The sequence below is a fragment of the Muntiacus reevesi genome, chromosome 2 (genome assembly GCF_963930625.1).
Source record: "Muntiacus reevesi chromosome 2, mMunRee1.1, whole genome shotgun sequence".
In the NCBI taxonomy this organism is placed as follows: Eukaryota; Metazoa; Chordata; class Mammalia; order Artiodactyla; family Cervidae; genus Muntiacus; species Muntiacus reevesi.
In genome coordinates, this window is record NC_089250.1 from 198405987 (window position 1) to 198419110 (window position 13124).

The 13124-nt window shown below is 48.6% G+C and overlaps 1 protein-coding gene and 1 non-coding gene across 2 annotated transcripts in view; one reads left to right on the forward strand and one right to left on the reverse strand.

Moving 5' to 3' along the window:
* The window catches only part of VWA3A (von Willebrand factor A domain containing 3A), a 48117-nt gene that overhangs the window by 28543 nt on the left and 6450 nt on the right, over nt 1-13124 (forward strand). The window contains exons 17-26 of the mRNA XM_065919287.1: nt 2295-2369; nt 2574-2718; nt 3141-3336; nt 4390-4460; nt 7493-7645; nt 9081-9171; nt 9863-9973; nt 10520-10617; nt 11421-11558; nt 12487-12595. Coding sequence (XP_065775359.1) covers nt 2295-2369; nt 2574-2718; nt 3141-3336; nt 4390-4460; nt 7493-7645; nt 9081-9171; nt 9863-9973; nt 10520-10617; nt 11421-11558; nt 12487-12595 — 1187 coding nt within the window. The remainder of the gene's footprint in view (nt 1-2294; nt 2370-2573; nt 2719-3140; nt 3337-4389; nt 4461-7492; nt 7646-9080; nt 9172-9862; nt 9974-10519; nt 10618-11420; nt 11559-12486; nt 12596-13124) is intronic.
* Nucleotides 364-471, reverse strand: LOC136162125 (U6 spliceosomal RNA). The gene has a single exon (XR_010661968.1). It is a non-coding gene; the product is annotated as a U6 spliceosomal RNA (small nuclear RNA).

Here is a 13124-nt window from a genome sequence, read left to right on the forward strand (position 1 = left end):
AACGCAGGAGAGTCCTGTTTGATTCCTGACTCAGGAAGATGCCCTGGAGAAGGGATAGGCTACCCACTCCAGTATTCTTGCCTGGAGAATCCCATGGACAGAGGAGCCTGGCGGGCTCTAGTCCATAGGGTTGAAAAGAATCAGACACAGCTGAGCAAACACGCACATAGTTGCTTTACAATGTAATGTTAGTTTCAGGTATATAGCAAAGTGATTCAGTTATAAACTGTATATATATATTGTTTTTCAGATTTGTTTCCTTTGTAAGTTATTACAAAATATTGAGTGTAGTTTCCTGTGCTAGACAGTAGGTCAACAAGACAGGTCTTGTTGGTTATTTGTTTTGTATATAATAATCTGTATATGTTAATCCCAAGCTCCTAATATTTTGTGTATCATCTTCACACAGGGGCCATGCTAATCTTCTCTATATGGTTCCAATTTTAGCATATGTGCTACTGAAACAAGCACTGGATCAGTATGACCTTTGTTCCTTCAATTAAACCTTTATGAAATATCCAAAGGAAATATTAAGATGATTGTGCTAAGATAACCTTGAAGGGATTTTCAATGCAGAGTTCTGACAGTTGACAAACTTGGAAAAAAAAACAAGAGGGAACTGGTAAAATAAACCTGACTGTAGAATTCTATGCAACTATTCAAAAAAATGTGGGAGAGTTACGTGAGTACATTTCGAAAAGTTCCTCAATAAGTCCAAATGAAAGGAAATAAATAGTATAGGTTATATAACTCCATTTCTTTTATTTTGCTAGAAATTTTTTTAAATTATTGTGTAAAGTGAAAAAATAACCATGCTAAGCTGACTCCCACCCTCTTTCTTAGTACCCCCAGGTTTCCAGACTCTCTTCACAAACTTGCAGTTTCTATCCATTTGGCTGAAACACTGATTTATGGTAGAAAACAAGGTCACCGGGTTGGGAAGAAAGGCTATAATTCCACTTCTGTCGATTTGTCTTTATCTAACAATTTTTAATCCAAAAGAATATAGAACAAAGAGTTAACAGAAATTTGGAGGGAGGGATAAAATTGAAGGAATTTTCACTGTCTGTATATTGTTAGAATTTTTATTCAACTACAATAGAGGATTTATTATCCATCTATAATAAGAGATATTTCCATGGGATTAGGAAAAGAGGTCATCATTAATATTTGCCAGAGAACTGCCTGGGGTGGAAGCTTGACTGCAGAGGTTTGAGAAGCAGATAATGAGGAAGTAGTACTGTTTTTCCAGGGAGCCTGTCTGTGAAGGAGGAGAGGAAAGAGAGAGGCGTAGCTGGCAGAGTGGACCCTGGTAGAATGATAGTTAAGAGAGTCAGAGGGGAAGAGGAAAGTAGACCTAGGGGTAGGGGTGGGCGGGAGGTCACCACGGGCAGGGTCTCAGAAAGGTTGGTGGTGGTCAAGTCAAGAAGCCAGGTGGAGGAATTGCTCTCGAACAAGAGAGGGGACAGCTTTTCCTTGATAAAGGGGATAAATCTTCTTCTCAAAGATTTAAATTCTGTCTCATAGGGAGAACGAGCTGATGCATATAAAAAAGAGAAACTGTAATACAGGTGGAGAGTGAAAGCTTTGAGGATGAATCTGTGCTCTTTGCGACCCCATGGACTGTAGCCTACCAGGCTCCTCTGTCCATGGGATTTTCCAGGCAAAGGTACTGGAGTGGATTGCCATTTCCTCCAACCGGGGGATTGAACCCAGGTCTCCCACATTGCAGGCAAACACTTTACCATCTGAGATACCCGAGAAGCCCTGAATCCATGTGAAGGGAGCCAAAAAGAGAACAGTGACTCCTTCCCTGGAGGTGGGGAAGTTTACCCAGGGGAGGGAGTACCCTTCCTCAGGGGAGAGGTCTGGCCAAACTGGTCCTGGCTGGTCGACACGGAGGGTCCCTGCTCTGCTCCTGCCGTGAATATGCTGGGACCTGTCCTGACCAGCAAGGAGCTTGTGGGTGACATCCTAACATTTTGGGGAGGTAACCAGAATTTTGGGCTTCCCTTGCGGTTCAAGGCGGTAAAGAATCCGCCTGCAATGCAGGAGACCTGGCTTCGATCCCTGAGTTGGGAATATCCCCTGGAGAAGGGAACGGCTACCCACTCCAGTATTCTGGTCTAAAGAATTCCATGGACTGTATAGTCCATGGGGTTGCAAAGAGTCAGACACGACTGAGCAACTTTCACTTTCAACCAGAATTTTGCCCCCTTAAAATCCTGGGAAGCCCAGTGAACTGGGGAACATATCTCCCCACTAAAAACAAGCCCTCTTTCCCTTCCTTCAAGGTTCGGAAGCACCATCGAAAGCTGGAGGCCTGAGATGGTTGCCGCCAGCCACAGCAACTTACAAAGCGCCTGGCGGTAGGTGACCTGCTGGGTCTGACAGCAGCCTCCCTGGTGCTACTTTTTCTGGCCCCTTCTCTCCCCCAGAAAGTAGCTCTCTCTAGAACCTTTGCCCTCCAACAGGTGGCACAGACGCAAATGGGGAAACATCCGCCTTCCATTCCCCACCCTCCCCTCTGGGGTCTGGCAGCCCTGTGCCAGCACGGCCTCCCTGCCCCCCAGGTGGGTCCTGAATCTGCAGTGTCAGGGCAGCCGGAACGTCCTCAGTGCCCTGCGGAAGGCTGTGGAAGTGGACTTCAAGGACAAAGAAGATCAGCAGTCACAGGGCATCTACCTCTTCACGGGAGGCATCCCTGACCAGGACATGGTGGGTGAGCCTCGTCTCAGCCTCCCTTATCCTCCAGGACCCCCACATCTTCCCCTGGGTGGACGCCTAGCGACCAGTTTCTCCCGCATGATTTTCCCATCTAGACTTTATCACCTGGAGATGTTGTTCAAATGCAGAAGTTGTTAGACCTGGCTCCCGGGGGTCTGAGAGTCTGCATGTCTCATGAGCTCCCAGGGGATTAGAGGCTGCGGGTCTAAGATCTCAGGCCCGGCTCCCCACCAAGATCTATTAAGATAGTAAGGGAAATGGTGACCCAGGCTCTTCCATCTTTCCCTCCTCAGTGCCACGTACTAGACCTGGTACACAGTAGGTCCTCAAGAAAGAGACTGGGCTGAACTGACCCAAGACCAGCAGCTTGAAAAGCCCTCAGCCCTGGGCCCCTCCTTCCTCTCTGCCCACAGGCCATGCTCAGCGCCTACATGGCCGAGGCCTGCGGGGGATGTGACTTCCACCTGAACGTGTGTCTCTTCTACGTGGGTGAGTCACAGACGGACACCATGCCCCCTGCTTGCTATGCCAGCCGCACGGACACGGCCGCCGCCTACAGGGAGGTCACCCGGGCTGCTGGTGGTCGCTTCCACTGGTTTGGAGACACAGGTGAGGGAGTGGTGCTGGTCCCTCCACCTCTTTCTTTGCAGACAGTAGTCTCAGGACCGACATAGCTCCCTATGCCATGAACATAAGGATAGGGTAGGGGTGGGGAGGGAGGCTTAAAAGGGAGGGGGTATTTGCATAATTATCACTGATTCATGTTGTTATACAGTACAAACTAACGCAACATTGTAAAGCAAATATGTTCCAATTTAAAAAATTTAAAAATACATATTTTAAGTAAATTATGGTTTAGGTGATATGCAGGCAATGCAAAATTGTGACGTGATTCAGGAGGGATTGAAGCTTGGGACACAAGAGTGTGTTCTGATCTCTCTGATTTACAAATCAAGAAATGACTTCCGGGGACATGAATGGCATAGCTGGGGCTGGAACTCATGAAAAGTGCCGGATACGTACATTGAAGTTATTATTGGTGATTATTATTGATAATAGCAAGCATTTATAAAACAGTTATTATATGCTAAACTCGGTTTTAAGTGTTTTAAACATGTTGTGATTCATTCCTCACAATAACACTATGAAATGGGTTATGATTATTACCCTATTTTGCAGCTAGTGAAGGTGAGACACAGGACCCAGAGCACAGAGGTAGTAAGTAAGGAACCAGGAGCTGAACCCAGAGTCTGTTTTCTTAGGCATCACAACTCTAGTCCCACTCAAATGAGTCATATTTGAGATATTACTACAGACATTAATCACTGCAGACATTAGCTACTTTAAGTAACCTCAAGGTGGATCTTAGTCCCTAGAGGAGCAGGACCTTTCCCTGACCTACTCTTGTGTGGGTGAGAGCTTTTGGCTGGGTGCCAGGGTGCTGGGTCCCAGGGCTGGCTCCGCTCTTGGTATCCTCACTATATCTGCCCATCTCCTTTACCACCAGATAGCATGGGGTGGGGGCTGGTCAGCTCAGCCCATTAAGACCCCAGCCTGCCCCCTGGGCTGAGGTCACCTTCACGTGGCCCTTGTGGTTACAGATATGGACACTTGCCAGAATCGGCACCCCTCCCCCACACTCATGATGTACTTTATTTCCAGGTATTTATGAAAGTGATGATATCAATGCCATCACGTCTGAAATGGAAAAGGCTCTCAACTACTCCCAAAAGGTATGCCTTACGTATGGGACAATCAATGACTACGCTGGCTTCTGTTAGAGTCCTGGGGCTGTCATTAAAGGACCACAAAAGAGGTGGCTTAAAATGACAGATATTTATTCCCTCCCAGTTCCAGAGGCTAGAGCCTAAAATCAAGGTGTCTAAAGGGCCATGACCCCCCACCCCAATGGCTCTGAGTAGAATCTCTCTTTACCTCTTCGTAACTTCTCGTGGTGACTGCTGTTAGAAATGAAATTTCACTGGATGCTTGTTAAAAATGGCAAGGAAGACACTTCAAGATGACTGCAATCAGGGAGAGAGGTTGAACTCAACTCTGATCATACAGCAAAGATAGCTGAGGATTTATAGCCAATGAGCCGAGTAAGAGGGTTAGTGGAATGAAAGTTACTAAGATGAAGTTGATTAGATGTCAAGGGTAGAGAGATTCTTGCTAAACAAGCTTAACAGGATTCTTTGCTAAAACTGGGTTCAACAGTTCAGTTCAGTTCAGTCGCTCAGTTGTGTCCAACTCTTTGCGACCCCATGAACCGCAGCACACCAGGCCTCCCTGTCTCCATCACCAACTCCCGGAGTTTGCTCAAACTCATATCAATTGAGTCGGTGATGCCATCCAACCATCTCATCCACTGTCGTTCCCTTCTCCTCCCACCTTCGATCTTTCCCAGCATCACGGTCTTTACCAATGAGTCAGTTCTTCACATCAGATGGCCAAAGTATTGCAGTTTCATCTTCAAATCAGTCCTTCCAATGAACATTCAGGACTGATTTCCTTTAGGATGGACTGGTTGGATCTCCTTGCTGTCCAAGAGATTCTCAAGAGTCTTCTCCAACACCACAGTTCAAAAGCATCAATTCTTCGGCAGTCAGCTTTCTTTAGAGTCCAACTCTCACATCCATACATGGGTATTGGAAAAACCATAGCTTTGACTAGACAGACCTTGTTGGCAAAGTAATGTCTCTGTTTTTAATATGCTGTCTAGGTTGGTCATAACTTTTCTTCCAAGGAGCAAGCATCTTTCAATTTCATGGCTTCAGTCACCATTGCAGTGATTTCGGAGCAGTCAAAACCCAGTCAAGAAGAGGGCTCAGAGGAGCATGACCAAAGTTTGGTCAAGTAGGGCATCCTTATCACCAGCACTCCTTGGCATTCCTTGGCTTGTGGCAGCCTCACTCTAATCCCTGCCTCCATCTCCACGTGGCTCTCCTCCCTCTGTGCGTGTGTCTGTGTCTCTTTTCTTCTAAGGACATCAGTCATATTGGATTAAGGGCCCACCCTTCCAGTACAGCCTCATTAACTTACATCTTAATTACATCTACAAAGGCCATGTTTCCAAGTAAGGTCACGTTCACGGGTACCGGGAATTTGGACCATATCTTTTGGGGGACACGACTCCCCCCATGTCAGCTCTCCACCTTTGTGCTGATCCACAGACACCAAAGGCTTCCAATGAAACATGCGGATTTCCTATAAGTCACTGGCTTCAGGTCTGTGTGCTCTGCATCCTGGCCTGTACACCCTTGAACAGATCAAACTCCTTCCCAAATTTGCCTTTGCACCTATTTCCTCAGCCAGGACCCCTCCGAGGTCCATATTATCCATATTATTCAGGGTTCACTAAAGTGTCACCTCCTCAGAGAAGGAGTTGAGCAGTTCAAGGTGAGGTGAGAGAGGGACCAGATCGAATCAGGAGCAATGAGAATGGACACAAAGGAACAAATTTGAGATCATGTTTTTAAGGAAGAATTGACCAAACTTGTGGCTGCTTGAATGCACGGGGTGAGAAAGAAGAAGAAATCCTGGGGTGACTTGCTGGGGGATCTGGTAGACAGTGGTGCCATAGACCCAGAGAGAGAAATCAGGATAGGGTTCAGAGAGGCTAGAACAAAGGTGAGTCTGTGCGACTTATGAGATAGTAAGTGGGGGCATCCTTCTGGCAGGTGGATAAAGATGAGGGCCAGACATAGAGGTGCGGGGCAGTTGAAGCCAGGGGATGGACAGAGCATGTAGGTGAATCACATTTCAAGTATCACCGTTGCCAGAACTGCTGGTCTCCCAACTACATTGTGAGCTCCTGGGAGGGTGGAGCCATGGACTGGCAGACCTGTGGCTCCCCAAAATGTGTCTGAGCATTCCACCCTGAAAGGGCCCCTTTTTGGTGTTTTGAAAAAACTGCTTCTCAGGTGCCCATTAGTCCTGCTCCCTCATTCCCAAGGTGGGAATATATATATATATATTCCCAAGGTTATATATATATAAACATTCCCAAGGTGGCAATACTGGTTTAAGCCACCCTCATGTGGTGTTATTTACATTCGAGTGGTGTTTTCTAGTGCTTTGATTGAGAATAATTATTGAAGAATCTTTCAGGCAGTTGAGAAACAGGTAGGCAAAGGAACCAAGTATTACACCACCATTCTGCGGGCCCCCAGGGTTTGTCGTGGGCACAGGGTCCACATATGGAGGAAAACTGGCCTTGGGACAAGGTCCACCTGAGAATAAATGGAAGATCCACTGTATACTCGCAGTGAAGTGAAGTTGCTCAGCCGTGTCCAACTCTTTGCAACCCCATGGACTGTAGCCCACCAGGCTCCTCTGTCCATGAGATTCTCCAGGCAAGAATACTCGCAGTAGCCTTGGGCAAGTCCTTTAAGTTCGTAAGGTTTACTTCCTCACCTGTAAAATGGGATAAGATGGCACTTACCCGGCCTGTGTAGTCACCTGTCTCGTGGACAAGAGGCTTTGAGACCCCCAGGCACTAACTCGCCCACTAACTAGCCTGATGCATCACAGGACCTCTGTACTTATCATTAGTAGGCTTGACCATAGAACTCTCAGCTCCCGGCAGCACTCTAGGGGTAGAAAGAAAAATCCAGGGGCCCCAGTGGCCTCAGCCCCTCCTGCTGTGTGTGTGTGGTGTGTGTGTGTGTGCAATTGTGTGTGCACACACTCCCTGGGGAGGCAATTGTGTGTGCACACACTCCCTGGGGAGGCACCTGCCTGACTCTCCCATTCCCTCCTGCAGTGTGCCTTACTCGTGTCCTCCCTGAAGAACCAGTCTGGGAAAGGACAGTCAAGTGCAGCCCTCCTGAAAGAGAAGCCGAATGTGCTCCAGCCGAGAAGTCAGCCCAGGAAGTTCTGTCCTTCCAAGCCCGCAGCACCCTCCGTGGCCAGAATGGTTTGACTCCCCTCCCCTAATAACACACAGAGGATTTTGTTTCCACCTTGTCTCTTGGTCCTTCCTAGATCGTGAAGTGGCCTGGGCCAGGTCCCCAGGTCCCAGGGCCAGTGGAGGCAGGGGTAGTGTCCTCAGTGGTCAGGGGCCCGGCCTCCCAGGGGGAGGAGACCCCCAGGGGCCTGCTTCTCGGCTCTGGCCACCCCTTCCACTCCAGCTTTGGCTCTGCCTGGTTATCCCAGCCTTGTGGTACTAAGAATTCCAGGGAACTGGCACCCATTATTACACGTGCTGGTTAGAAGGCAGGAGGGCTCATCCGGAGGGCTTCTCAGGGGCAAAGGGGCATCTAATGGGCTCTTGCTGCTTCTGCTCAAGGCTTACAGGGGCCTGATTGGACCTGGGCCTTCCCCAGGGTTGATCCTTGTTCACAGCCTGTCAAAATCTGCCCTGCATAAAATGTCCACCGTAACAATCACAAGGGGCATCTAGGAGTGTGCCTGGGGGAAGACCCCAGACTCCACAGCACTAGTGAGCAGAAGCCACAGTGAGGTGTGTGAACTCTTCAGCATTTCACCAGCTGACAGACCCTGGTGAACACAGCTCCCTCCCTTCCCGGGGCTGCACTCTCAGAGGTTCTGTCCACACCGCTCTCGTGCACAGACTCCACCAGGGGTCGGGAGCCGGCACCTTCTCGTCTTCCCGAATTCTGAGGTGAAACCCCAGGGTCTCGGAGTCTGCCGGTTGGGCCTTCAGTGTGAGGGGCCTTGGGTTGCACCAGGGCCCCTAACAGGCCTCCTAAAACGAGGGGAGAGGATCTGGGTAGATGATGGGGGTCAGCTGGCCCCGGGCCTGGGTGACTCTGTTCAGCTGTCACCACATTCCGGCTGTGCCCAGTAATGAAGGAACCCCTCCCTTAAAACTGAGGTGCCCGACGTGGCACAGAAATTGCTGAGTGGTTGCTGGTCATCCTGGAGGCCCAGAAATCCCAGGCCGGTAAGAAGAGGGGCAGGTAGCTGTTGAAGAAGGTTCAGGCAAATCCCCACAGCGGTCCTAGCAAGCGCTCTCTCTGGCCATATTTCATGGCTTGCAGGATCTCAGTTCCCTGACCAGGGATTGAACCTAGGCCGTAGCAATGACAGCTTCAAGTCATAACCACGTGACCACCAGGGAACTTCCACAGGCCCTCTCCCATAACACACACACACACACACACGCATGCACCCATTCATATATATGCACACACACACATGTATCTTTCACCTCAAACACCAGAGTCCTCTCCGTATCTGCTGCAGGAGAGGGGTGAACATATGAGAAAACTTCTTCCTCAGGCCTCTCCATGAAAAGGTTCCTACTTGACATATTGGGACTGGGGTGATGGGGGTACTGCCCACCACAGAGAACAGGCCTCTGATGGGAAAGGCTGCCTGTTTTCTAGAGTGTTAAAGATGACCCTCACAGAGAGAAGAGGCCCCCCTTGAAAGCTCTGCCAATGCGTCCACTCAGTGGCAAAGCAGGCATCCCCGCAGGTAAGGCATGGCCACGGGATGGGAGGGGTGAGCAGACACGGCTAAGACATGGATGAGTGATGGCAGTCACTAAAGTGATCAGTGACCGTGCGCCTGCCCTCTGCTAAGACTGTCCCCTTTAAAGCTTGTAATCATCCATCCTATATAGCAAGGAATCTATTAGTTCCTCTGTTTTACTGATGAAGAAATTCAGGCTCAGAGGGACTAAGGAGAGTGTCCAGTGCCAGCTGGTCATGACAAGGAATTGGTATTTTTATGAAAACATTCAGTTCATACAATCTAAGACCATGTGTCTTACTTCTAATGTCAGAAACAGCAGAGTAGTTCAGAGCAGAGTTCTGGAGTCCCGGAGTCAGCAAGACCTGGGTAGAATCTTTGCTCTACTTCTTGCTGACTCTGAGTCCCCCGTGCCTCATCTGTAAACTGGGGGACTGTGAGGATAAAACCAGACAGGGACCGGGAGGCACCTCGCACCAAGCCTGGTAAGTAGCAGCAGCTCTAGCTTTGCTGATCCCGGTGAGGCCAGAGTCAGTTTGACTCAGAGTCAGAGTCAGGAACTCATAAGCCACCTTGGAGCCCCATTTCTGAGGGCAGAGCATAGCTGAAGTTGACAAGTCTCTAAGCCAAACTGCACAGCTTCACCACATAAGCCCTCAAGGCAGAACCAGACAACAGGCCAAATGTCCTCTAGCTGCAGCCCCGCCAGTGAAGAAAGGGACCGTCAAGTGGAGGAAGAAGACCCAATCGAGGGATGCAGAAACAGCTCTCTTGCTGTTCTACACAGAGACGGGGAATAACGTGGGTGAGTTGGTGGCTAAGCAGATGCCTGGACAGCCCCCTTGCCCATGAGACCTGAAAGGTGATCAGGCCCCCTGGGAGGGTGACCCCTCCAGGACACGGACAGCAGTGCCCCCTGGAGCAGGCCTATCCTCAAACCGCTCAGATCTCCCAGCCCAAGGAAGTGAGCTTGCAAAGTCTTGACACAAAACAGTAGAATGGGAAAAGGTGATGTTGGCATTCCCCTGGGTCCCTGGGTACAGCGCTCTGGCTCTGTTGGTGAGGGGCGGTGTCCTCAGACTGACTGGGAAGGAAGTGGGCATGAATCGCCCAAGTCAGCAGGATTGATAGCTGTGAGGAGGCACAGGTCCCAATAGCAACTCATTGAGACACACGGAAGTCAGGTGGGGGGTCCCAGAAGACCTCCCTAGATCCCCCAAGAGTCCCTCCTATCTCTAAGCAAGTTGCACCTAAGGAATGTTACAACTGACTTGATTGACAGAAACTGACATGGAAAGGGGAGGAGAGGGTAAGAGAATTGCACAAGATAACTCTGCTCTCTTTCTCGCAGGCTCCGTATACAAGAAGTACCCTCAAAGAAGGGGCCTAAGAAGGACTAGATCTTCTATTGAGTTGCCCAGAAAGGATACAGTCTGCTCCAGCCAAGTGGTATTATGCTGTTTGTACCAGCACATGCTTCCAAGCAATCATTCCTCCCACCAACCATTATATCTGGGAAGGTGGACACACTTGGAATTGAGACCAAATCTGCTTAGAATGACTGTGTCAAGGGTCAGGATAAGGATTAAAGAGAACTACGTGGGAACCTAAGTCTGCCACTTCCTAGCTGGGTGACCTTAGCTAGTCACTCAATCTCAATGTCTTCATTTATAAAATGAAGACTCTTGTACCTAATAGGATTGCTGATTAATTGAAGTCTATTTTGTGTAAAGTCCTTAGTGGTGTCAGATCCTTTTGGATGCAAGCACTGAAAACCCAGCTTCTTGTTCGAATCCAAAGATAGGATATCTTTTCTTCTGGCAACAAGTCAGTCAGTCTGAGCTTGGTTCTGATTGGTCCAGGCCTGGATACCATACGCTGATTGCTTTAAACCTGGTCATTCTTGTATCTCTTATTGTGATATCTTAATTGATCTAAACTTGAGACCAGTCAGGGTTTCCATTCAAGTTTAATGGAAGAGGCTGAAATGGAAATGGAGGAAGCCACAGGGTTCACCAGACCAGGGAGTAATACGTGCTCAGTAAATTTTGTTCCCTGTTTCCCATATTTCTTTGCATCTCTCTCTAGCACTGGGGCAGGAATGTGCATGTGAGGTAGTCTCGGTGAGGACCTGGGAAACCCCACATTTTAAATACAAGACAGATTTCAAAAATGAGGTTTTTGAAAGATGAGTCAATTATTCCATTAAGCCAAAATTACCCAAGATAATCATTCTTTCCTTTATTCCAAAGTGGGTAGCAAATTATGGGCTAAAGAAACTAAAGATGGAGGTCTCCAGATACCTTGGTCCCAACTGCACTCATCAAAAATCAGTACAGATGTCAGCATCAGCCAAATACTGCAGTGTCTTCCCCAGCATAGAGATCAATGTAAGTCAAGATTGGTTTCGTTTTTTCACTCCCGGCTCCTGTCTCTTCTTAGACACAGATGGCTGAGTGTGTTAGGGGAAAGTCTACATGAATGTATGAACCCCCAGCTTTTATTTCTCCTATTAAGAACCCCAACCCCTCAAAGGGGGACTTCCCTCAAGGAATAGGATACAGAACCCAGATGGACGGAAAGCCAGCCCTTCAGAATGCCTGAGACCATGATCAAGGTTCTAGGTACTCTCTGGGATGAGAATTAGTAACTGTTGCTGAGATCACAGAGCAGTGGCTAGGATACTTACCAGTAAGAACTCTGTACCCCGATTCTGATGGTGATTCTGTTAAGATGGCCAGAAACAGGGGTTATGGCAGGAGATCAGGGGGGCTTCTCTATGTCCTAGTTTTGAGGTAGTTTTTAATTGCTTTGATACTGGAACAGGTAAATTTAGTACAAAATTAAAATCTAATCCTGCTTTAAAAAAAAAAAAGACCCCATTTTCTCTCCTTGCCCTTTAATGTGACATTGTCAACGGTAAAGCTAAAAATTATCCACCATACAAGTTTCATGGGCATTTAATCATGCTGCCTGCCTCCTCCATCCGAGGTCATCTTTTAATGTGAAATTTATCGACCTCCCATTCTACCATTAAGGGTTTTCTATTTAAAATTTAGAGAGACTATTTTAGTTTTTAGTTATGACAGTGACCACATTTGACACAAAAACCATCATCCCAATTCCCCCACACCTGCCTAAACCCGTGCATTTGATAGTTTAATAAAAGAAAAAAAAAGCTTTTAAACAAACAAAAATGTATGCTTTTACAGTGTTGCGAAAATTGTGAACCACAATAGACTAAACTGTTTTGGGGGTGATGGGGATATGAAGAAAGAGCTGGCAGGGGAGTATTTTTCTTTGCTTGCTTTAATCCAGGGGACAGTGAGACACATTGAGTGCACCCCCAGGGAAATGGAGGTGTACATCACACACCTGGACAAGCTGATGCGCCGCTACGTCCAGAGGCTGCAGTGGCTGCTGTCTGGTGAGCCTGCCTGCTGTCCTGGAGGGTAGGGGGCATGAGGGGCAGGGGGAGGGCAACCCCAGGGACCCCAGGGTCACTCCTTCCCAGACTAAGCACTCACAAACTGTCACCCAGCGGCAACATGACTTCTGGGTTCAGAGGTCAGACACTGTGCTGGATAACAGGAGGCGGAGCACAGACCACAGCATCAGAGAGAACCAGGTCTGTCCAGGCCGTCTCCCACACCCCACCTCCTGGGTGTGACTGAGGGGCTGGCCCTCAGGAGCCTCAATTTAGCATTGATTGGGCTCCAAAGAACTGGTCCATGAAGGGAGAGATAGGAGGGTCTCCAGCAGAGAAAATGCTCCTGTTCTTCTCTACAGAGAGCATTGAGGACCCTCTGGAGAGGCCAGTGGCCGGGCTGGCTGGGAGCCAGACTCACATCCCAGAAGCGGCGTGGGGGCGGGAATCAGGATGGTCTGAAGCATCAAGTCCAAAAGGCTGGGCGGTTGGCTAGAACTGAACGGCAGGGTGTTTAGGCTTTGGGGCT